A 24,597-nucleotide genomic window follows, 5' to 3' on the forward strand; every position below is an offset into this window, starting at 1 on the left:
CTATCCATCTATCTCATATCTATCTATCTATCCATCTATCTCATATCTATCTATCTATCCATCTATCTATCTTATATCTATCTCATATCTATCTATGTCATATCCATCTATCTCATATCTATCTATCTATCTATCTCATATCTATCTATCCATCCATCTATCTATCTTATATCTATCTCATATCTATCTATGTCATATCCATCTATCTATCTATCACATATCTATCTATCTCATATCTATCTATCTTTCTCATATCCATCTTTCTCTTTCATATCTATCACATATCTATCTATCTAAGCAAATAACCTGTTATGGGCAATCGGCTGTATTCACTTTCATGGTTGTCTGATAAGGAGCTGCAATAGTAACACAGGACCTCCATTCCTTGTTTCGAGCCCCCACCCAAAAAAAACAATAATTCTACATATACATGCTTTTACAGCGATGGCTCCTACCTGAAGTGATGCTTGGTCTACGCTGTCCTTTCTGGGCTCTGCCTGTGGGAGCTGCTTCCTTATCAATGCCCAAGGAGGTTTATGGCTCATAAGTAGCTCAGTGTAAGTCTTGGATTAGTTACTTTTTCACTTTTATTGCTACAATTGCTTAAAAAGAAACAGTTGTGCACAGTTCTACAATCTAGAGCTCCACCTGCAGGTTGTGTGATGTACTGCAGCCCAGCCCCATTCACTTCAATGGGACCAAACTGCAATTCCAGACCATAACTTTCTTCGTCTGCTACATCACCCCATGAATTGTTACTGAAAGTATCCATGATCTCTATGTTATTAAGCTGGAGCGGCGTTTCCCAACCAGGGCGCCATCAGCTTTTGCAAAACTACAACTCCCAGCATGGCCGGACAGCCTCCGGCTGTCCGGCCATGCTGGGAGTTGTAGTTTTGCAATAGCTGGAGTCACTCTGTTGGGGAACACTGGGCTGGATACTGACACCATGCACTACAGATCACACACAGACCCCAACACTTCCGCAGGGTATGGGGCATTAAACTGCATACTATCTCACATCGCTGTCTATGGCATCTGCTCGGTCCGTCCACCATGCTTTACACTGTAACTCCGAGTGCTTCAAATGACTACAGAACCTGACGGAAACGGCCGGATACCACTTGATAGCTTTTTTATTATAGATTCTTATCCACATTAAATGTTAAAAGAAACTACAAGAACAGCGATAAATACTTTGAGAACAGAGATTATATTCTTAATTACACTTAATATTAAACTGTAAAATTTTTGTCCAAGAGGGTACGGCTTATCCCATACAGCAGGCAGAGTGAAATGAGGGTCCGGCGGCAGTCACTGTCCGATCCGCAGGCGTAGCTTTACCATTACCGGTGTAAGACTTGAGCCAGCAGAGGGCGACGCTGCTATTGTACACAGTGCGGAGATCCAGAAGAGGGTGCGCCACCCCCCCCCCCCCATCCCGCTGTCCCCTCCAGTCACTCAGCCCAAAACTCAATATTAACGTCCCTTCCCGGACGTCTTAGTGCACGTTCTGCGGTCACACATACTTTGGTACCACCACGGTGGGTGCTTGTGTAGTCTCTGCTACTCCGTAGAATCAGCTGCGAGTGTCCAAAGTGTCCATGATCACTCAAGTTCTCAAGGAACCAGTTTTGTTCAAGAAAAGTCCTGGTTTAAAGTCTCTGTACAAGTTCAAGGAGGTGGTTGATTATCTTACAAAAGTCTCGGCTGATTTTGCAACTTGTCTTGGCTGGAAAAAAAAGAAAAAGGAGAAATTAGAACAGATACACACAGATTGTATTCCCTATATCTCTGTAGCAGATACTCAAAAGCAGCAGCAGCAGCATGGAGGACATTATAAAGCAGAGTCTATGTCTCCAGCATAGGGGTGAGACATAACACTCACCACAAGCTGTTGCAGTCTCTCTGAGGCTGGGTCTCCACTATTGCCGCACTGTATTTGTAAAAAAAAAACGCAGCTGCTAGTCAGCAGGGACTTATGAAATGCTAGACCCACTTGGTGTTTTTTTTTTATTGGCTTTGGCGTTTTTTCACTTGAAAAAAATCACAGCATTAGACTGTGTTTTTATTAATTTTTTATTTTTTTTGCTGAAATCTTGGCGTTTCTCTCTCATAAAAGTCTATGGGAGAGAAGAAGAAAAAGAAACGCAATGTGGGTTTTTTGCATTGGTCCTTTTTTTTTAAATTATTTTTTAGCATTTTTGCGGGAAACAGGTGGAGACCGAAGCTGGCAAAAGAGAATGAATGCAATTTCTACACGAAGGCAAAAATGTCAGAAAGAAAATGTAAAAAAAAAAAAAAAAAACGCTGAAAAAATGCAGTGGCAGTTTTTCAGGCATTTTTTCTAGGTTTTTTTTTTTGCTCCAAAAAACCCTGGCAAAAAACAAGTAGAAACCTAGCTAGAGTTATAACCAAGAGTCTCTCTACCTTCTCTCCTCCTATTCCCTCTATATAGACTACTATGAGCAGCTGTAATCTGACCCCTCAGTGAGCTGATTTGTTTTCAGACACACTTGAGAAGCTTGAGTTTAAAAGGGGGGGGGGGGAGGAGTATAGCCAAGGAGTCTAATAAGGGGAGAAAGAGGCATTTTCTCTGATAAGTTATATTGCAAAGTTTCTTATATTTGTTTGCACTACTGATTTATGTAAAGTTGAAATGACAGCGACCATTTAAATTCTTAGTTAGGGTGAACTCCCAAGTCATAGGATCCAATAGCAAGATTAGAATAATAAGAATTAGAATAATCCCTACTCCTCCCTGAAAGCTCCATTAGATTATTAACAATATTATTTCACAATTCATGTTACAATGATCACATTTCTGTTTTCACACATAACGCCGGCAGCCATGACTAGGGGGAGTTCACTGCTGTAAAAACCTATGCAGTAATCTGCCTCTCGTGGCAGATATAGGTAAATGCACTAACTATTACACAGCAAGGATGGGGAGCCGCGCAAAAGTTTGGTTGTTAGTCGCCGGGCAGTATCCTATGGACTGAGCCAGTGTCCCCTAATCTGTGGCTCATCAGCTGTTGTAAAACTACAACTACTCCCATCATGCCCTAATAAGGTTGCTTGGTAGCTCATGACTAATGTCAGGCTGCTGCACCAGGGTGTAGGTCACTGTTTCCCAACCAGGGTGCTGGTCACTGTTTCCCAACCAGGATGCCTCCAGCTGTTGCATAACTACAACTCCCAGCATGCCCGGACAGTTAAAGGCTGTCCGGGCATGCTGAGAGTTGTAGTTTTGCAACAGCTGGAGGCACCCTGGTTGGGAAACACTAGTGTAGATATTTATATTCTGGACCCTCTTGTTTCATGGTGGCTCCTCTTACCTTTTAGCTTTTGCTCAGATGAGTACCGAGTTTCTCTTTCCTTATTAAGCTGGCAGCATAAGGGATCTGTGTGAATAGAAACACATTGTAATTGCACAGGGCTCTAATTTACTTATGTCATATATATATATATATATATATATATATATATATATATATATATTTAAAGGGTTAACTTTAAAGAAGCACTTTAGAAGCAATTTAGCTGACGTGGCATGCATGGGATTGGCTACATATTGGATGCAATTCAGTCACTGAACCATTTCCTATCGCTGCCTACATTTCCTATCAATCATCTGGCTTGGCAGAAAGAGGGTGTTGTGTTTGATCACCGAGTCAAGGAGCTTATAGGTGATGATGTCACCCTGTAGCTCACAGGAAGTCAGTACTGACCACTTCCTCTGACACACTTTACACTGAGGCTGGCATTTATCATTGTAGCTGTCCGGGAATGCTGAGAGTTGTAGTTTTGCAACCGCTGGAAGCACACTGTTCGGGAAACAAAGGTCTAAGTGGGAAAAGCTGGGGGGAAAAAAAACATTCACACAAGCGTTTTATTTGCACAAGCCAATATTTAAATGAACACTAGATGGCGCTGCAGGGTCATAGCAGGTTGATATGGGACTGTAGGAGATAAGCAAAGGTGGAGTAAAAAAAAATGCCAACAAAGAGTTAAACCATAAAACCATACAAAAGTAAAACACCAACGAAGAGTGAAAAACGCCAAATGAAAATGCAAATGAAGAGTGAAAAATGGCAAAGTAAAAGAACGCAATGAGGGGTGAAAAAACACAAAATTTAAAAGTGCAATGAACATTGAGAAAACGCCAAAGTAAAAAACCCAATGAAGAGTTTAAAAAAATCCAAAGTAAAAAACGGCAACAAAGAGTAAAAGAAAACACCTAAGTAAAAAAAAAAACAATGGAGTAAAAAAAACACAGAATAAAAAGATGCCAATGAACAGTGAGAAAACGCTAAAGTAAAAAACCCAATGAAGAATAAAAAACGGCAAAGTAAAAAACACACCAATAAATAGTAAAAAAAAATGGCAAGGAAGAGTGAGAAAACACCAAATAAAAAAACGCCAATGAACACTGAGAAAACGCTAAAGTAAAAAACCCAATGAAGAGTCAAAAAAATCCAAAGTAAAATACGCAAATGAAGAGTAAAAAACACCAAAGTAAAAAACATCAACAAAGAGTTAAAAAACCATGAAAGTAAAAAACGCCTATGAAGAGTGAAAAAACACCGAATAATAAAACGCCAATGAACAGTGAGAAAACGCTAAAGTAAAAAAAACTATGAAGAGTTAAAAAAAGCCAAAGTAAAAAACACAAATGAAGAGAAAAAACACCAAAGTCAAAAATGCCAACAAAGAGTAAAAAAAACCACCTAAGTTTAAAAAGCCAATCAAGAGTGAAAAAACACAATAAAAAAAACGTCAGTGAGAAAACGCTAAAGTAAAAAGCACAAATGAAGAGTAAAAAAACTGCAAACTAAAAAATGCCAAAGAGTTAAAAAACACCTACGTTAAAAAAAGCCAATGAAGAGTGAAAAAAACACAATAAAAAACACCAATGAACAGTGAGAAAACGCTAAAGTAAAAACCCCAATGAAGAGGTAAAAAAACAGCAAAGTAAAAAATAAAAACGACAAAGAAGAGTAAAAAAATGGCAAGGAAGAGTGAGAAAACACCAAATTAAAAAACGCCAATGAACACTGAGAAAAAAAATGGCAAGGAAGAGTGAGAAAACACCAAATTAAAAAACGCCAATGAACACTGAGAAAAAAAATGGCAAGGAAGAGTGAGAAAACACCAAATTAAAAAACGCCAATGAACACTGAGAAAAAAATGGCAAGGAAGAGTGAGAAAAACCCGGAAAAAAATACACAATGATCATTGAGAAATTGCTAAAGTAAAAAACCCAATGAAGAGTCAAAAAGATCCAAAGTAAAAAAGGCAAATGAAGAGTAAAAAAAATTGTCAATGAAGAGGGAAAAAATGACAAATTAAGAAACGCCGAAGTAAAGTAAGTTGTGTGGAAATGTAGCCTAGTATACACAATTTTTTTTTTTTTTTTTTTTTTTTTGGGGGGGGGACGCCACAACAAAGTGCATCTTGAGAGTGAAAAATGAGGGGGCGGTTTTCTTGTGACATTTTTATTTCCATTCTCCTCCCCCTAAAAAAAAAAAAACAATGGCAAACAAAAGTTGTGTGTAATCCTTGCCTAGGGTTAGGTAATAATAGTAAGCAATGGGATTCTGCTGCACTGGAATTACGCTCAGAGATTTCTCAGTCTGAACCACGCCTAAGGTCCTACATCTCTGGTGGGTGTTGTTTTAGCACACAGATTTTTTACATTTTTTTTTTTTTTACAATTAGGGGGAGCTAACTGCACAATGATTTAACTAGTACTGTACTGAATATAGGAGGAACTGAAGTATCTGTATAGATCTGTATGCAGTGAGCTCCCCCTAGTGCTGGTTACAAGTAGCTGTTTTTAGATTGCTGGGTTTCATCCCATACAGGCTTTACAGCAGTGGTCTCCAAATTGTGGACCACCAGCTGTTGCAAAACTACAACTCCCAGCATGCCCGGACAGCCAGTGGATGTCAGAGCATGCTAGGAGTTGCAGTTTTGCAACAGCTGGAGGTCCACAGTTTGGAGACCACTAGAGGTGAACTGATGTATACCAGCAAAAGGGCACAATAAGCCTTTGCCCATCCCTCCATGGGTACAATGGGAAAGACAGCCGTCACTTGCACATACTATCCCATGCCACCCCTTGTAGTTACACAAACATGAGATGCCCAGATGATAGCGATTCCAGATAACATAATAGCAGAATACAGACGCTGTTTATGGCAATGGTGGCGGTAGAGTATATAAGTAACACGTGTTGGTACTTACAATCTGTAACTGCTGGACCATCTCCTCTCTGTATGCTAGTTCTCTTTTCATTTGGTCATGGAAGTTATCTGTGAAAGAATGTCAAATACACATGTTAAAGAAGCACTCCAGGGTTTTTATTTTTATTGCCCATATCATGCATGCTCACCATCACTAGTCGTACAGCGCCATTTGTTTAATTCCAGCACGGCTACACCTATGTGTTTCATTAATGTAACTGTGTCATGTGATCACCAGTCTGATGTCAGACCTGGGTTCTGCTCGAGGATATACAGTAGTTATACACCTCCCCTCCATCTCTTATCTGTATATTGCTGCTATCTCTATGGGATCAGGATAGATAATAGTTATGCACCTTCCCTCCAGCTCTATCTGTATATTGCTCCTGCTTATATGGGATTTATATGGGATCTAGATGTATAGTAGTTATATACCTCCCCACCAGCAAGTAGAGAAAACAGACATGTTCGCACATCAACAATTTTGTATTTTGATCTAATTGCTTCTCAGCATAAATTCAAAAACTAACAGGTTGTTAGTATACATTTAGATCAAAAGGTGCAAGCCCACTCGCCACGTCACATTGTGTATTCTATCCCCTCTTTTTTTGTTGCTTTCACTTGGTCTGCACTCTGCCCCACCCCCTCATCCCAACCCTATATAAGTAGTAGTTAGCTACACAAGGGCCTTTTCTTTCCTAGCAGCCTCCCAGTCTGACTGGGAGCACATGGTAAGTGTGCTATTACACCTTGTTCACACTGGTGTGGTGCCGTGCGGCGTCCGTTGCTGCCGTGGCACCGTGTCTGTGGGGAGCGCGGCCCAGGGACTGGTTTGAGTGGCATTGGGGCTGCTCTCCCAGTGGGTTGTTCCCCCTGTGGGCACTGGTTTTGCGGCAGTGGTGGTCTACGCCCAGTGCTACGCCATTTTATGCTAGGGACGTTAGGGACCCACTCTATATAGGTGGCCTTGACGTGGCGAGGGGGCTTGCAACTTTTGATCAAAATGTATACTAACAACCTGTTAGTTTTTTAATTTATGCTGAGAAGCAATTAGATCAAATTACAATTTGTGGATGTGCGACCATGTCTTTCTCTACTTGAATTCAAAAATACATATGTCTATGTATTCATATAATGATTATTTAAATATATATATATATGTATATATATATATATATATATATATATATATCCCATATAGTGCCTACATGAATAGTGTTCTGCAAAGGCCAAATAGTGCCATTTCATGCTCAACTAAATACTACCATATAATACATATAAAAAGTACAATAAAATGCCTAATAATCCTAATGGTACCGTATAATGTCTAATTATACCATGTAATAGTACTATATAATGCATAATAATGCAATATAATATTACCATGTAATGCCTAATAATATAATAGGACCATATAATGTCTAATAATACCATATAATATTACGGTATAATGCCTAATAATATAATAGGACCATATAATGTCTAATAATACCATATAATGCCTAATAATACAATATAATAAGACCCTATAATGCCTAATAATACCATAAAATAATACCATATAATGCCTAATAATGCAATATAATAGGACCATATAATTCCTAATAATACAATATAATAGTACCATATAATGCCTAATAATACAATATAATAGGACCATATAATTCCTAATAATACAATATAATAGGACCATATAATGCCTAATAATACAATATAATAGAACCATATAATTCCTAATACAATATAATAGGACCATATAATGCCTAATAATACAATATAATAGGACCATATAATTCCTAATAATACAATATAATAGGACCATATAATGCCTAATAATACAATATAATAGGACCATATAATTCCTAATAATACAATATAATAGGACCATATAATGCCTAATAATACAATATAATAGGACCATATAATTCCTAATAATACAATATAATAGGACCATATAATGCCTAATAATACAATATAATAATACCATATAATGCCTAATAATACAATATAATAATACCATATAATGCCTAATAATGCAATATAATAGGACCGTATAATGCCTAATAATACAATATAATAGGACCATATAATGCCTAATAATACAATATAATAATACCATATAATGCCTAATAAAGCAATATAATAGGACCGTATAATGCCTAATAATACAATATAATAGGACCATATAATGCCTAATAATACAATATAATAATACCATATAATGCCTAATAATGCAATTTAAAACTACCACATACTGTCTAATAATATCATGTAATAGTACCATTTAATGCACTAAATAATGCCCAAATAAATATTGCCAATATATCCGGAAGAAGTCCCTAACATTACAAAACGGCTGTTGCCTATGCACACTTCCCGCTCTGTCTCCCTGTCTCCTCGCTATGTCGTCTGTATCATTTTCTATGTGATATGAAAATAAATGAACAGGATCTCAACTGCTGGTGAGTGCTCCATCTTATTTTACTACTTTCATATCTTAAAAATAATGTAATTACCATACCCTTCCCATATAAATCTTACCATACCCTTCCCCTATAAATCTTACCATACCCTTCCATATAAATATTACCATACCCTTCCCCTATAAATCTTACCATACCCTTTCCCTATAAATCTTACCATACCCTTCTCATATAAATATTACCATACCGTTCCCCTATAAATCTTACCATAACCTTCCTCTATAAATCTTACCATACCCTTCCCCTATAAATCTTACCATACCCTTCCCCTATAAATCTTACCATACCCTTCCCCGATAAATCTTACCATACCCTTCCCATATAAATCTTACCATACCCTTCCCCTATAAATCTTACCATACCCTTCTCATATAAATATTACCATACCGTTCCCCTATAAATCTTACCATAACCTTCCTCTATAAATCTTACCATACCCTTCCCCTATAAATATTACCATACTCTTCCCCGATAAATCTTACCATACCCTTCCCCTATAAATATTACCATACTCTTCCCCTATAAATCTTACCATACCCTTCCCCTATAAATATTACCATACTCTTCCATATAAATCTTACCATACCCTTCCCCTATAAATATTACCATACTATTCCCCTATAAATCTTACCATACCCTTCCCCTATAAATATTACCATACTCTTCCCCTATAAATCTTACCATACCCTTCCATATAAATCTTACCATACCCTTCCCCTATAAATCTTACCATACCCTTCCATATAAATATTACCACCCTTCCCATATAAATATAATCATACCCTTCCCATATAAATATAATCATACCCTTCCCCTATAAATCTTACCATACCCTTCCATATAAATATTACCACCCTTCCCATATAAATATTACCATACCCTTCCCCTATAAATATAATCATACCCTTAATGTCAGATAGTATTACTATAATAAATGCCAAACAGTACCCATATATAAAGTGACATGTAGTGTCCATATAGACCTTAGCAGGACACACTAGAATATATACAGTCGTTTTTGCCAGCTGTATATAGTAAAATGATTGTCCCAATCTCTTAGGTGGGTATAGGGTACATTCATAGGGATTTCTACTCCTCCCTTCTCCCAGACATAGATAAACCCCCTGATGGTAATTAATACTCCAGGAGAACTCCGGATGGCCATGGAGGAGAAGTTATTAAAGATGCACAAGTGTCTGGATTGGTATATATTATTGTTGTCCTAGGACGGGGGCTCCTGGTAATGGAGGTAACATCTCAGAGCTGCATTAATCAGCCGCTTAACCAACCTCATTGGGAGATACGAGATAAACAGGAAGCAATGAGACAAACGTCTCAGAAGAGGAAGCTCTTAGAAGGCTCTCATGGGAAGAAGATATATACAAAACATAGAAGATATAGGCCCTGATGGAGATGCCTTTCAAGCTCTAAATGTTAACTCCTTGTGTGGTGTTCTGTGATTTGTCCAGGACAGGGGCCCATGCTAAAATGAGGACTTGAACCCCCTATAGTGCTGGATCATGCTGCCCCCCAGACTGACACCGCAGAACAATGCATTGTCTGACCCTCAGATTGGTTCCTCTTCAAGTAATAGGAGCTTTGCTATGGTTCACACTGGCTATGGGGAAGAGTTGCTTGGACCTTCCCATCTTAAAACCCCACTGCAGCCACAGGGGGGTGCCTCTCTGTTAGGTACGCTCTGCTGGAAAATTAGCGGTATTGCATCAATGATGTATCCCAATGCCCCCCCCCCCCCACTCTCGAATCAAGCACCTGCCTAACCAGGATGGTGGGAGAAGATTGGGGGTCCCTCTATTAGGAATGTCCCACCCTCAACTCCGTCCTCCTTCTCTATTTGCTTGAAGCAGTAATACATACATTTTTAAGATCTACCCCTGTAAATAAGTAATAACTTCACTTAACAATCCATCAGAGAGAAGACTACTGGAGCCTTCAGCAAAAAGGCAACATTCTCTGTTTAGCCACCAAATAATGCCACATACATTCAAGAGTCAATAGCCATATAGCAGGCTACAATGAGTTAAATCTTGTAGAGGTATCAAACCCATGAGATAGGAAGTACGGGTCCAAAGAATGTTGTATGCACCGATCTACAATGCCTTTGGAAAGTCTTCAGTTCTTTCACTTTCAATAAAAAAAAACAATCAAGTCCCCCCCCCCCCCCCATCGTTCTGCACTCAATATCCCATAATGAGAATGTGAAAAGAGAATTTTAGAAAATCCCTACAGTGAAGTATGGTGGGGGCAGCATCATGTCTGGAGGAACCCAGAGACTGCCCATCATCTGCCCAATACCATCGTTACAGTAAAGCATGGTGGGGGCAGCATCATGTCTGGAGGAAACCAGGCACTGCCCATCACCTGCCCAATACCATCCCTGCAGTGATCATGGTGGGGGCAGCATCATGTCTGGAGGAAACCAGGCACTGCCCATCACCTGCCCAATACCATCCCTACAGTGATCATGGTGGGGGCAGCATCATGTCTGGAGGAGACCAGGTACTGCCCATCACCTGCCCAATACCATCCCTACAGTGATCATGGTGGGGGCAGCATCATGTCTGGAGGAAACCAGGCACTGCCCATCACCTGCCCAATACCATCCCTACAGTGATCATGGTGGGGGCAGCATTATGTCTGGAGGAAACCAGGCACTGCCCATCACCTTCCCAATACCATCCCTACAGTGAAGTATGGTGGGGGCAGCATCATGTCTGGAGGAAACCAGGCACTGCCCATCACCTGCCCTATACCATTCCTACAGTGATCATGGTGGGGGCAGCATCATGTCTGGAGAAAACCAGGCACTGCTCATCACCTGCCCAATACCATCCCTACAGTGATTATGGTGGGGGCAGCATCATGTCTGGAGGAAACCAGGCACTGCCCATCATCTGCCCATCCCCTGCCCAATACCATCCCTACAGTGAAGTATGGTGGGGGCAGCAGCATGTCTGGAGGAAACCAGGCACTGCCCATCACCTGCCCAATACCATCCCTACAGTGATCATGGTGGGGGCAGCATCATGTCTGGAGGAAACCAGGCACTGCCCATCACCTGCCCAATACCATCCCTACAGTGATCATGGTGGGGGCAGCATCATGTCTGGAGGAAACCAGGTACTGCCCATCACCTGCCCAATACCATCCCTTCAGTGAAGTATGGTGGGGGCAGCATCATGTCTGGAGGAAACTAGGCACTGCCCATCATCTGCCCAATACCATCCCTACAGTGATCATGGTGGGGGCAGCATCATGTCTGGAGGAAACCAGGCACTGCCCATCATCTGCCCATCCCCTGCCCAATACCATCCCTACAGTGAAGTATGGTGGGGGCAGCATCATGTCTGGAGGAAACCAGGCACTGCCCATCACCTGCCCAATACCATCCCTACAGTGATCATGGTGGGGGCAGCATCATGTCTGGAGGAAACCAGGCACTGCCCATCACCTGCCCAATACCATCCCTACAGTGATCATGGTGGGGGCAGCATCATGTCTGGAGGAAACCAGGTACTGCCCATCACCTGCCCAATACCATCCCTTCAGTGAAGTATGGTGGGGGCAGCATCATGTCTGGAGGAAACCAGGTACTGCCCATCACCTGCCCAATACCATCCCTACAGTGATCATGGTAGGGGCAGCATTATGTCTGGAGGAAACTAGGCACTGCCCATCACCTGCCCAATACCATCCCTACAGTGATCATGGTGGGGGCAGCATCATGTCTGGAGCAAACCAGGCACTGCCCATCACCTGCCCAATACCATCCCTACAGTGATCATGGTGGGGGCACCATCATGTCTGGAGGAAACCAGGCACTGCCCATCACCTGCCCAATACCATCCCTACAGTGAAGTATGGTGGGGGCAGCATCATGTCTGGAGCAAACCAGGCACTGCCCATCGCCTGCCCAATACATCCCTGCCCAATACATGCTGTAGAGACAGGTAGACAGGTAGACTGGTCAGGGTTGAGGGAAAACTCGTGGCCTCAGAGTCATCACCAAGAAGACTGGAGACTGTAATTTCTGCTTAAGGGGCTTCAACTAAGTCCTGGGTAAAGAGTCTGAATACATATGTCACGGGAAGACTTTATTTTTTCCTTTTAAATAAACTAGCAAAGATTTGGTGGTAGTTAGGTGCAAAGCAGTGGAAATAGCCCAGGTCCAAGGCCCACAGTTATCCACACAAAAGAAGTTTGCTGCGGCAAACTTCTTTTGTATGGATCTCTATCTATCTATCTCATATCTATCTATCTATCTCATATCTATCTATCTATCTCATATATATCTTTCTATCTATCTCATATCTATCTATCTCATATCTATCTATCTATCTCATATCTTTCTATCTATCTCATATCTATCTATCTATCTCATATCTTTCTATCTCATATCTATCTATCTATCTCATATCTTTCTATCATCTATCTCATATCTATCTATCTATCTATCTAATAATCTATCTATCTATCTCTCATATCTATCTATCTCATATCTTTCTATCTATCTCTTATCTTTCTATCTATCTCATATCTGTCTATCTATCTATCTATCTATCTCATATCTATCTATCTATCTAATATCTATCTAGCTATCTATCTCATATCTATCTATCTATCTATCTCATATCTATCTTTCTATCTCATACCTATCTATCTCATATCTATCAATCTCATATGTTTCTATCTATCTCATATCTATCTATCTATCTCATATCTTTCTATCTCATATCTATCTATCATCTATCTCATATCTATCTATCTAATATCTATCTCATATCTATCTTTCCATCTCATATCTATCTATCTCATATCTATCTATCTCATATCTATCTATCTCATATCTTTCTATCTCATATCTATATATCTATCTATCTCATATCTATCTATCTATCTCATATCTTTCTATCTCATATCTATCTATCTATCTCATATCTTTCTATCATCTATCTCATATCTATCTATCTAATAATCTATCTATCTATCTCTCATATCTATCTATCTCATATCTTTCTATCTATCTCTTATCTTTCTATCTATCTCATATCTGTCTATCTATCTATCTATCTATCTCATATCTATCTATCTAATATCTATCTAGCTATCTATCTCATATCTATCTATCTATCTCATATCTATCTTTCTATCTCATACCTATCTATCTCATATCTATCAATCTCATATGTTTCTATCTATCTCATATCTATCTATCTATCTCATATCTTTCTATCTCATATCTATCTATCATCTATCTCATATCTATCTATCTAATATCTATCTCATATCTATCTTTCCATCTCATATCTATCTATCTCATATCTATCTATCTCATATCTATCTATCTCATATCTTTCTATCTCATATCTATATATCTATCTATCTCATATCTATCTATCTATCTCATATCTTTCTATCTATCTATCTCATATCTATCTATCATCTATCTCATATCTTTCTATCTATCTCATATCTTTCTATCTATCTATCTCATATCTATCTATCTATATCATATCTATCTATCTATCATCTGTCTCATATCTATCTATCTAATATCCATCTATCTCATATCTATCTTTCTATCTCATATCTATCTATCTATCTCTCTATCTAATATCTATCTAATATCTATCTAGCTATCTATCTCATATATATCTTTCTATCTCATATCTATCTATCTATCTCATATCTATCTATTTATATATCTATCTCATATCTATCTATCTCATATCTTTCTATCTATCTCATATCTATCTATCTCATATCTTTCTATCTTATATCTATCTATCATCTATCTCATATCTATCTATCTATCTGATATATATCTATCTATCTCATATATATCTATCTATCTCATATCTATCTTTCTATCTCATATCTATCTATCTCATATCTATCTATCTATCTCATATCTTTCCATCTATCTCATATCTATCTATCTATCTATCTCATATCTTTCTATCTCATATCTGTCTATCTTTCTATCTCATATCTATCTATCTAATATCTAGCTATCATCTATCTCATATCTATCTCATATCTATCATATCTATCTCACCTATCTATCTATCTATCTAATGTCTATCTATCTATCTCTCATATTTTTCTATCTCATATCTATCTATCTATCTAAATATCCCAGGAGAGCAGCACAACCAGATAGTGCTTCAGGTAGCTGGTGCTGGAGCTTGAGAAAGGCGACGAGGAGGTCGCAGAAACGTTGCTCTGTATGCACTGATGCAATAAAACCACATACTTTTTTGCACCGTATACCTTGTGTGCTGCTGCCTCTTTGGATTTATCTATCTATCTATCTATCTCATATCTATCGCATATCTTTCTATCTCATATCTATCTATCTATCTCATATCTATCTATCTATCTCATATCTATCTATCTATCTATCTCATATCTTTCTATCTCATATCTATCTATCTATCTATCTCATATCTATCTATCTATCTATCTCATATCTATCTATCTCATATCTATCTATCTATCCATCCATCTATCTCATGTCTATCTATCTCATATCTATCTATCTATCTATCTATCTCATATCTATCTATCTATCTATCTCATATCTATCTATCTCATATCTATCTATCTATCTATCTATCTATCTCATGTCTATCTATCCAGGGGTCAAGTCCTGGGAAAAAAAAGTATGGGAACTCACTCAAGATTTCCACTTAAGGGCTGATCCTGCAGGACTCCTGTTAATGGGAACAGGGTTCCTGCTGTGGAAAAAGTGCAGGAACTCTGTTCCCATGCGTTCCTGCAGGACTTGAGCCCTGTATCTATCTATCTCATATCTATCTTTCTCATATCTTTCTATCTATCTATCAATCTATCTGACTATCATGGGACTGCATCCCTAGGACTGCATAATTTGGGCACCATAATGAAACCACAGTAAACATATAAACATCTACCAGGGCAGCTGCTCTTCTGTAACTTTTTCTTTTAAGTTTGTGTATATGCCCAAAATATCTCAACCAAAGTTACTACTTAACCCCACAGGGGGTGAAAATAAGGCAACATATAATAATAACAATAATTATCATATTATTATTAATTTTACTATTTTCATTATTCATTAGTAGTAGTGATAAAATATCCTTACTGAAAACCGGAAAAGACGGCGTCCCCTTTAACACTTGGAATTCTTGTTCTAGCCTTCTCCTTAGATCTATTTGCTCAAATAAAACTTTTTGAAGTTCTTCTGGAAAAACAGGGAAAAAAAATTCTGTTACAATCCACAAATGTAAAAAAATTAAAAATAAAACTGAAAATAAAATAAAAAACAGCATAAAGTGCTGTGTGGACAGGGCGAGGTCTGATGCAGAAATCCATGAATATAAATCAATGCAATATATTATTTTAAAGTATTATATTACCGTGTCATGTATTGATTGATACGCATGCATTAATCTCAATTATATCCACCCAGCCCCTATATATTATTCATATCCAGCTTGTCAAGCATAAAATATGGTTCATAAGCCGGTTACCTGCCTAACTTTGCTGCTAACCCTTTCGGTGGGATGTGGGCGGGGGTGAAGCCGCTCTCTGTGACTGATGGGTTTCCAGCCTCGGGCAAAGAAGGAGTTAATGCCAGTATTTAAAAGGGCCATGTCACTACTGTAATGAAGGGCGAATAATGGACGCTAATGTGTTCAACCTCTAAGAAAGAAGGAAGAGATCACATCTGGCTGGCTGTAGTCTACTGGGCCGGACTAGGACTATATCTGCGACCTTGTGTGTCCTTTCACTGCATGGTTGAAAAATGGCATCTAAGTCGCTTTCTTCTGTCAAATTGTCACAAATAATATTCTTAGTTATATCACTTCCTGGGAAAGCTGGGTGACAAACAATTTGGCCCCCACTGCACTCAGCTTTCCTAGACTCCTAAATGTGACGATGAATGCAATGATCCTGTCTCCTCGTTGTATCACTATATATGACTAGGTACATTCACCGCTCTGGCATGACATCCAACTTTCCCAGAAACAGATGCAACAAAGAAAATTCTCTGTTTACAGGAGAAGTCTCATAGTGAAAAACGTATTTCCTATCTGCAAGATAGGAGATAAGTTTTAGATTGTGGGGGCTCTGACTGCTGGGACCCCCCCATAATCTCCTGTATGGGAGCAGTGCATCACGACCCCCGCCAGAAGGGGGGCCACCACGCCCCCTCCATATACTTCTATGGGAGAGCCGAAGATAGCTAAATGGCTGTCCCATAGAGATATATGGAGTGGGTGTGGCAGCCCCGTTTCGGGTAGGGGTCATGACACGCCTATCCCGGGGAGAGCCCCCCCCCCCCCACAATATAAAATGTATCCCCTATCCTGCATATTGGGGAATACATTTTTCACATCAGAAATATCAGGTTTTCAGCTGCTGGTAATTACCCTGTTCTATTCATGTAAGGCTAGAAACTAAAATTCTATACCTAATACTTTCTTTTTCTATAGCTGAGGGTTTGTTACAGTTGTATCCAGTATAGAAAATTTCCTGTGAGCTAAATGCATGACCAGAATTAATTTCTGCACAGTGCTAAATAAGTTAAAATGAATTGCCTAAACTTGATGCAACAGTAGCAAACCTTCAGCTGTGAGAAGTCAGGTTTTCAGCATCTTTATGTCTGTACATAAACCTTTACAGACCTAAAGGTCCCCATATACATCAGGCACGCTTTTGCAAAACCATCAATTTTAACAGGATCGGCCAACTTGTCACATTGAGAATACAGTCCAATCTGCTGGCATCATGTTATAGGGCAGGTGGAGCTGAGCAGATTATATATACAATACAGTACAATCTGCAGGTATCATGTTATAGAGCAGGAGCTGAGCAGATGATATATACAACACAGTACAATCTGTAGGTATCATGTTATTGAGCAGGAGGAGCTGAGCAGAGGATATATACAATACAGTACAATCTGCAGGTAACATGTTATAGAGCAGGAGGAGCTGAGCAGATGATATATACAATACAGTACAATCTGCAGGTAACATGTTATAGAGCAGGAGGAGCTGAGCAGATGATATATACAATACAGTACAATCTGCAGGTATCATGTTATAGAGCAGGAGGAGCTGAGCAGATTATAAATACAATACAGTACAATCTGCAGGTATCATGTTATAGAGCAGGAGCTGAGCAGATGATATATACAACACAGTACAATCTGCAGGTATCATGTTATAGAGCAGGAGGAGCTGAGCAGATAGATCTATAATTAATTATTAGGCCACAATGAGCAGAGATTTACATGAATAAATGACAAGTATTTCTGAAAATTTTCTCATACAACTATGTTACCTGCAGATTGTACTGTGTTGTATATATCATCTGCTCAGATCATCCTGCTCTACAGCCTAATACTTGCAGATAGTACTATTTACATATGGAAGCTGCAATGTTGAACTGTGTTTTATAGTTTGCCCTGAAAGTAAAGACCAGTGTTTCCCAACCAGTGTGCCTCCAGCTTTTGCAAAACTACAACTCCCAGCATTCCTGGACAGTCAAAGGCTGTCCAGACATGCTGGGAGTTGAAGTTTTTGCAACAGCTGGAGGCACACTGTTTTGGAAACAGTGGTGTAGACCATACTCTGTAAGCCAACAAACTCTTCTGTGCTGACAGTTTGCTACAAAATGTATAATTGCAGGTGAAACATATCAGCCTAATGTTCAGACTATTTATTTAGATCAAACTGCATTGTATAGAATGGATACAATTGTTGCAAACTCCCAACTGAAAAGTACTAGGTCTGTATGGTAAGGCTAACTTAGCTCTAGAATATGCCATCTACTTTACGATTGGTGGGGGTCTGACCTATGGGACCCCCACTGTTTATTCTCAGGATCATTGGGACCCCCATCGATCACCAAGAGATGGCATATCCTAGCCAATGTCAAACTTTATGAGATCAGAAAATTCCATATGGAGCATTGGGCCCTTAGTGTTAACATGAATAGTCCTATTCCTAGATAGCAAGCGGAGATCTTTAGAACTGTGAAAAATTGATGTGAATGATGCTACCTATGGAGACCTCCAAAGTATGCTGCACTGTGCACTCCAGAGATACATATGGTCATTTGAGAGAGGATGTCTGCTGGTTGGTCCCATACTCTTTGCAACTGTGTGGAAAATATACAGGACTCCCCTGCATTGTAACCAAATGTGGTGGTGGTGGTGGGGGGGGGTTGTGGGATTATTCATAGTCACAGCAGGCAGCGGCATGGAAAAAATGGGCAGTATAATGGGGGCACACATGGACATGACAATGGCATGGAAAAAATGGGCAGTATAATGGCGGCACACATGGACATGACAATGGCATAGCAAAAATGTACAGTATAATGGGGGGGGGTCACATGGACATGACAATGGCATAGCAAAAATGGGCAATGTAATGGGGGCACACATGGTCCTGGCAAAGGCATGGCAAAATTGGACACTATTATGTGGGCACACATTGGCATAGCAAAGGTGTGGAAAAAATGGGCAGTATAATAGGGCACACATGGTCATGGCAATGATGTGCTAAAAATGGGTACTATATTGGGGGAAAACATGGTCATGTCATTGGCAAAAATTAGCACTATTATGGGGGCACACATGGTGTTCACAAAAGGTGTGGAAAAATTGGGCACTATAATTGAGGCACACGTGGTCATGGCAATGGCGTGGCAAAAATGGGCACTATTATGGTGGCACAAATGGCCTTTGCTATGGGAGCTCTTTTTTCTAATAGCCATATGGTGGCAGCCTCTACTATGCCCAGAGATTTTTTTTGAACATGTGCACCATATCCAGGTGAGAAGGGCAGTCCTATACTGTTTGTCTATGAGAAGACGTACCTTTCCCCATGCTCCCCATGTCCTTCTTCAGGCCATGTGATGAGCTGTTGTCCTGACTGGCTTCTCCTGCAAGACAATACAGAAAAAAAAAATTTTACTTTAACAAGTTTGTTGACTTTGTTGTTTTTTATTTTTTTCATTTAATTTTTTTCTCTTTTTCTCCCCCTCCGTCCGCTTTTATGGCCGCGGAGTAATTGCCTTTTTCAAGATTAAAACAGTTTCACGGGTAGAGAAGAGGCGACATAAATTTCACTTTAAGGGCCCATTCAGCGTGGCGCGTTGCCACAGGCGGGGATGAGGTTACGGCTGTCGCTTGTTGGATTAACCACCGTCTCTCTCTTTTTTGTGTAGGTTTTTACATGTTTAGTATTGGCTGTCAGGAAAGATATTGGCATCTGTTAGTGGGGGTGGGAGGGGGGGAGGCTCCGAGGCGTTTTATGTCTTTACTTGGAATTTTTATATTCTACCTTTTATGCCAACATTTCAACAAGTTATTAAAGTAAAGATAGAGAAAGATCAGAATTTCGCTCGTGACCCACTGAGAACATGATGCAAAAGTTAATTAAACGCGTTATGAGCGCAGATGTCCCGCTATTTAGGTTCTTTTTTTTTTGTACTTGTTATTTTGTGGGATTCGACATTAACTTTATGTATATATAAAAACTGCAATGAGAACTTTGCAACAGGAAAGCAGTGGAATTATTGCTGCATCAGCCCCAGCTGACTGAATTCTTCTAAGGGGCCTACAATGTTTTGGCAAAAAAAAAAAAAAAACAAGTACAAAAAATCTTATTTTAACATACAGTAAATTTATATGTGGGGTCTTACACTTGATACACTGTGGAATAAAATGGAAACCTTGGTAAAATAAAATGGAATGGAAAGTGGGGGGTGGGGTGGTAAATAAAAAGAAATAGGATATAAAAGTGCCATAAAATATATCATTTATTTAAATAAATATTTTTTTTTTAAAGTACCCAGAAAGGAATGAATAACAATTACGTATAAAAATAACTTCTAAAACATAAATTGGTTTCAGCCTTAGAATTGTGACTTCCCTGCTGGGACCCGGCAGCGATCAGCTGAACTTTGCAGCAAGTGCTCAATTTCCTACAATGTATTGGCAAAAAATGTAAAAGAAAAAATACATATAATCTTATTATAACATACAGTAAACTTATATGTGGGGTCTTAGACTTGATAAATGCTGGAAAAATTGGTAAAATAAAAATCTTATGGAATGGGGAAAAGGGTAAATAAAATGAAATAGGATATTAGAAAATCTAAAATAAAAAAATCTATTAAATAATCAAAAGTACAGTGAAAGAAATGAATACTAATTAAGTATAAAAATAACTTCTAAAATCTAAATTGGTTTTAGCCTCAGAATTGTGACTTCCCTGCTGGGACCTGGCAGCCATCAGCTGTAACTTATGAAGGAACTTTGCAGCAAGTGCTCAATTTTCCTACAGCGCTAACACTGGAGAAATTAAGTATTACACAATTTCTATTGAAATTAATAGGATGTCCATGTATTGTAAAAAAGAAATATAGACAATCCAGCACTGGCACTTCATGCAGCTTTATTTCATGAATTTATAAATGAACAGCATACATGACTTAAAATATAGTTTTGATCTTGATGCGTTTCTAGACCTTGCTCTAGAGTAAGCTAGTTTCTCTGATTTTCTTAGCTGTCCTTGTATTCCATTTTCATGTAAGGTCCTCCAAAGTAACCTTTCTTTGCCCTAGTGGTATATGATGTTGCTATAGAAAAAAAGTGTGTCACACTCCATTTGAGGTATGCTTTAGGAGAAAATCCCAAGTTATGCCTCTTGTATATAACTGTAACAGATGCCATTGTAGTTGCATAGAGTGGCATCACTGCCTTTATGCTCCCAATATAAGAACTGTAAAGATTTTTCACTGGATGCTTCTATATGGCATAACACAGTCTGCTACACTATTCTAAGCATACAAAGATATACTGACACATATCAGCCCTACTTCTGGTGAGTAGAGGCCTATGGATTGATGTGTAAAAGTCTTTAGAAATTGGACGAGAAGAAACCAATACAGTTCTTACTGGTATAACATTACTGTGAGCTGAAAAATAAACCTGTACATCAGTTTGCCCACTAGAGGAGCTGTTTCTACAGAATCTATTTATTTGTAGATTTAATGATCAAGAAGGTCACCATGTGCCAGGACAATAGGATCTGGCATAACAGAAGTTCTAAAAAAAAATTTTTATTAGTAGTTACTGTGTATATATAGAATATTACATAGCCTGCCAGTGTAAAGGTGGAAATACTGCTCCATCATGTCACAGATCATGCACCCTACACCAGTTCCATACAAAGTGTGATAACACCCAACACCAATCCTATACATAACATGATAACACCCCACACCAATCCTATACATAGCATGATAACACCCCACACCAATCCTATACATAACAGGATAACACCCCACACCAATCCTATACATAACACGATAACACCCCACACCAATCCTATACATAGCATGATAACACCCCACACCAATCCTATTCATAACAGGATAACACCCCACACCAATCCTATACATAACATGATAACACCCCACACCAATCCTATACATAACATGATAACACCCCACACCAATCATATACATAACACGATAACACCCCACACCAATCCTATACATAACAGGATAACACCCCACACCAATCCTATACATAACACTATAACACCCCACACCAATCATATACATAACATAATAACACCCCACACCAATCCTATACATAACATAATAACACCCCACACCAATCCTATACATAACATGATAACACCCCACACCAATCCTATACATAACACGATAACACCCCACACCAATCCTATACATAACATGATAACACCCCACACCAATCCTATACAAAGTGTGATAACACCCAACACCAATCCTATACATAGAATGATAAAACCCCACACCAATCCTATACATAACAGGATAACACCCCACACCAATCCTATACATAACAGGATAACACCCCACACCAATTCTATACATAACATGATAACACCCCACACCAATCCTATACATAACATGATAACACCCCACACCAATCCTATACATAGAATGATAACACCCCACACCAATCCTATACATAGAATGATAAAACCCCACACCAATCCTATACATAACATGATAACACCCCACACCAATCCTATACATAACAGGATAATACCCCACACCAATCCTATACATAACACGATAACACCCCACACCAATCCTATACATAACATGATAACACCCCACACCAATCCTATACATAACATGATAACACCCAACACCAATCCTATACATAGAATGATAACACCCCACACCAATCCTATACATAGAATGATAAAACCCCACACCAATCCTATACATAACATGATAACACCCCACACCAATCCTATACATAACAGGATAACACCCCACACCAATCCTATACATAACACGATAACACCCCACACCAATCCTATACATAACACGATAACACCCCACACCAATCCTATACATAACATGATAACACCCCACACCAATCCTATACATAACACGATAACACCCCACACCAATCCTATACATAACACGATAACACCCCACACCAATCCTATACATAACAGGATAATACCCCACACCAATCCTATACATAACACGATAACACCCCACACCAATCCTATACATAACATGATAACACCCCACACCAATCCTATACATAACATGATAACACCCAACACCAATCCTATACATAGAATAACACCCCACACCAATCCTATACATAGAATGATAAAACCCCATACCAATCCTATACATAACATGATAACACCCCACACCAATCCTATACATAACAGGATAACACCCCACACCAATCCTATACATAACACGATAACACCCCACACCAATCCTATACATAACAGGATAACACCCCACACCAATCCTATACATAACATGATAACACCCCACACCAATCCTATACATAACACGATAACACCCCACACCAATCCTATACATAACACGATAACACCCCACACCAATCCTATACATAACATGATAACACCCCACACCAATCCTATACATAACATGATAACACCCCACACCAATCCTATACATAACACGATAACACCCCACACCAATCCTATACATAACACGATAACACCCCACACCAATCCTATACATAACATGATAACACCCCACACCAATCCTATACATAACACGATAACACCCCACACCAATCCTATACATAACATGATAACACCCCACACCAATCCTATACATAACACGATAACACAATGAGACCATCTGCCACAGGCAGCAGTGGAACTTGTGAATTGCTATATATTCCTATTAGAGCGCTCATATCTTGTACATTGATAAGACCACCCTGCTCCTTCATCACATTTTGAAAACTCCCCTATTTCCTATATCCCTTATATATATATATATATATATATATATATATATATATATATATTATGTCCTCTCTTTTTCTAAAACAAAAGTAGTTATTCCATTAACTTCAGTAACTGGAAAAAGATGGATGGATAGGTTTTAACACACACACACACACACACATATATATATGCAGTATATATACATGGATACTTTATGGTAGGTCTACAGCCTATTATCTATCTCATATCTATCTATCTATCTCACATCTATCTATCTCATATCTATCTATCTCATATCTATCTCATATCTATCTATCTCATATCTATCTATCTCATATCTATCTCATATCTATCTATCTCGTATCTATCTATCTCATATCTATCTATCTCATATCTATCTCATATCTATCTATCTCGTATCTATCTATCTATCTCATATCTATCTCATATCTATCTATTCTATCTATCTCATATCTATCTATCTATCTCATATTTATCTATTCTATCTATCTATCTCATATCTATCTATCTATTCTATCTATCTATCTC

The 24,597-nt window shown here is 38.8% G+C and overlaps 1 protein-coding gene across 10 annotated transcripts in view; it reads right to left on the reverse strand.

Annotated features, from left to right (window-relative positions):
* Positions 1–941: 941 nt before the first annotated feature.
* Positions 942–24,597, reverse strand: part of SKOR2 (SKI family transcriptional corepressor 2) — a 101,379-nt gene continuing 77,723 nt past the window's right edge. For 9 of the 10 annotated variants that reach the window (XM_056543546.1, XM_056543568.1, XM_056543575.1 and 6 more), the window contains 5 exons: positions 19,628–19,693; positions 15,879–15,977; positions 6,250–6,317; positions 3,339–3,404; positions 942–1,732 (listed from right to left, as the gene is read on the reverse strand). In XM_056543546.1, the coding sequence (XP_056399521.1) occupies positions 3,342–3,404; positions 6,250–6,317; positions 15,879–15,977; positions 19,628–19,693 (296 nt within the window). In that variant the 3' untranslated portion in view covers positions 942–1,732; positions 3,339–3,341. The remainder of the gene's footprint in view (positions 1,733–3,338; positions 3,405–6,249; positions 6,318–15,878; positions 15,978–19,627; positions 19,694–24,597) is intronic. The other variant, XM_056543593.1, reaches the window with a different exon arrangement.

Source organism: Hyla sarda, chromosome 1 (genome assembly GCF_029499605.1).
Source record: "Hyla sarda isolate aHylSar1 chromosome 1, aHylSar1.hap1, whole genome shotgun sequence".
NCBI classification, from domain to species: Eukaryota; Metazoa; Chordata; class Amphibia; order Anura; family Hylidae; genus Hyla; species Hyla sarda.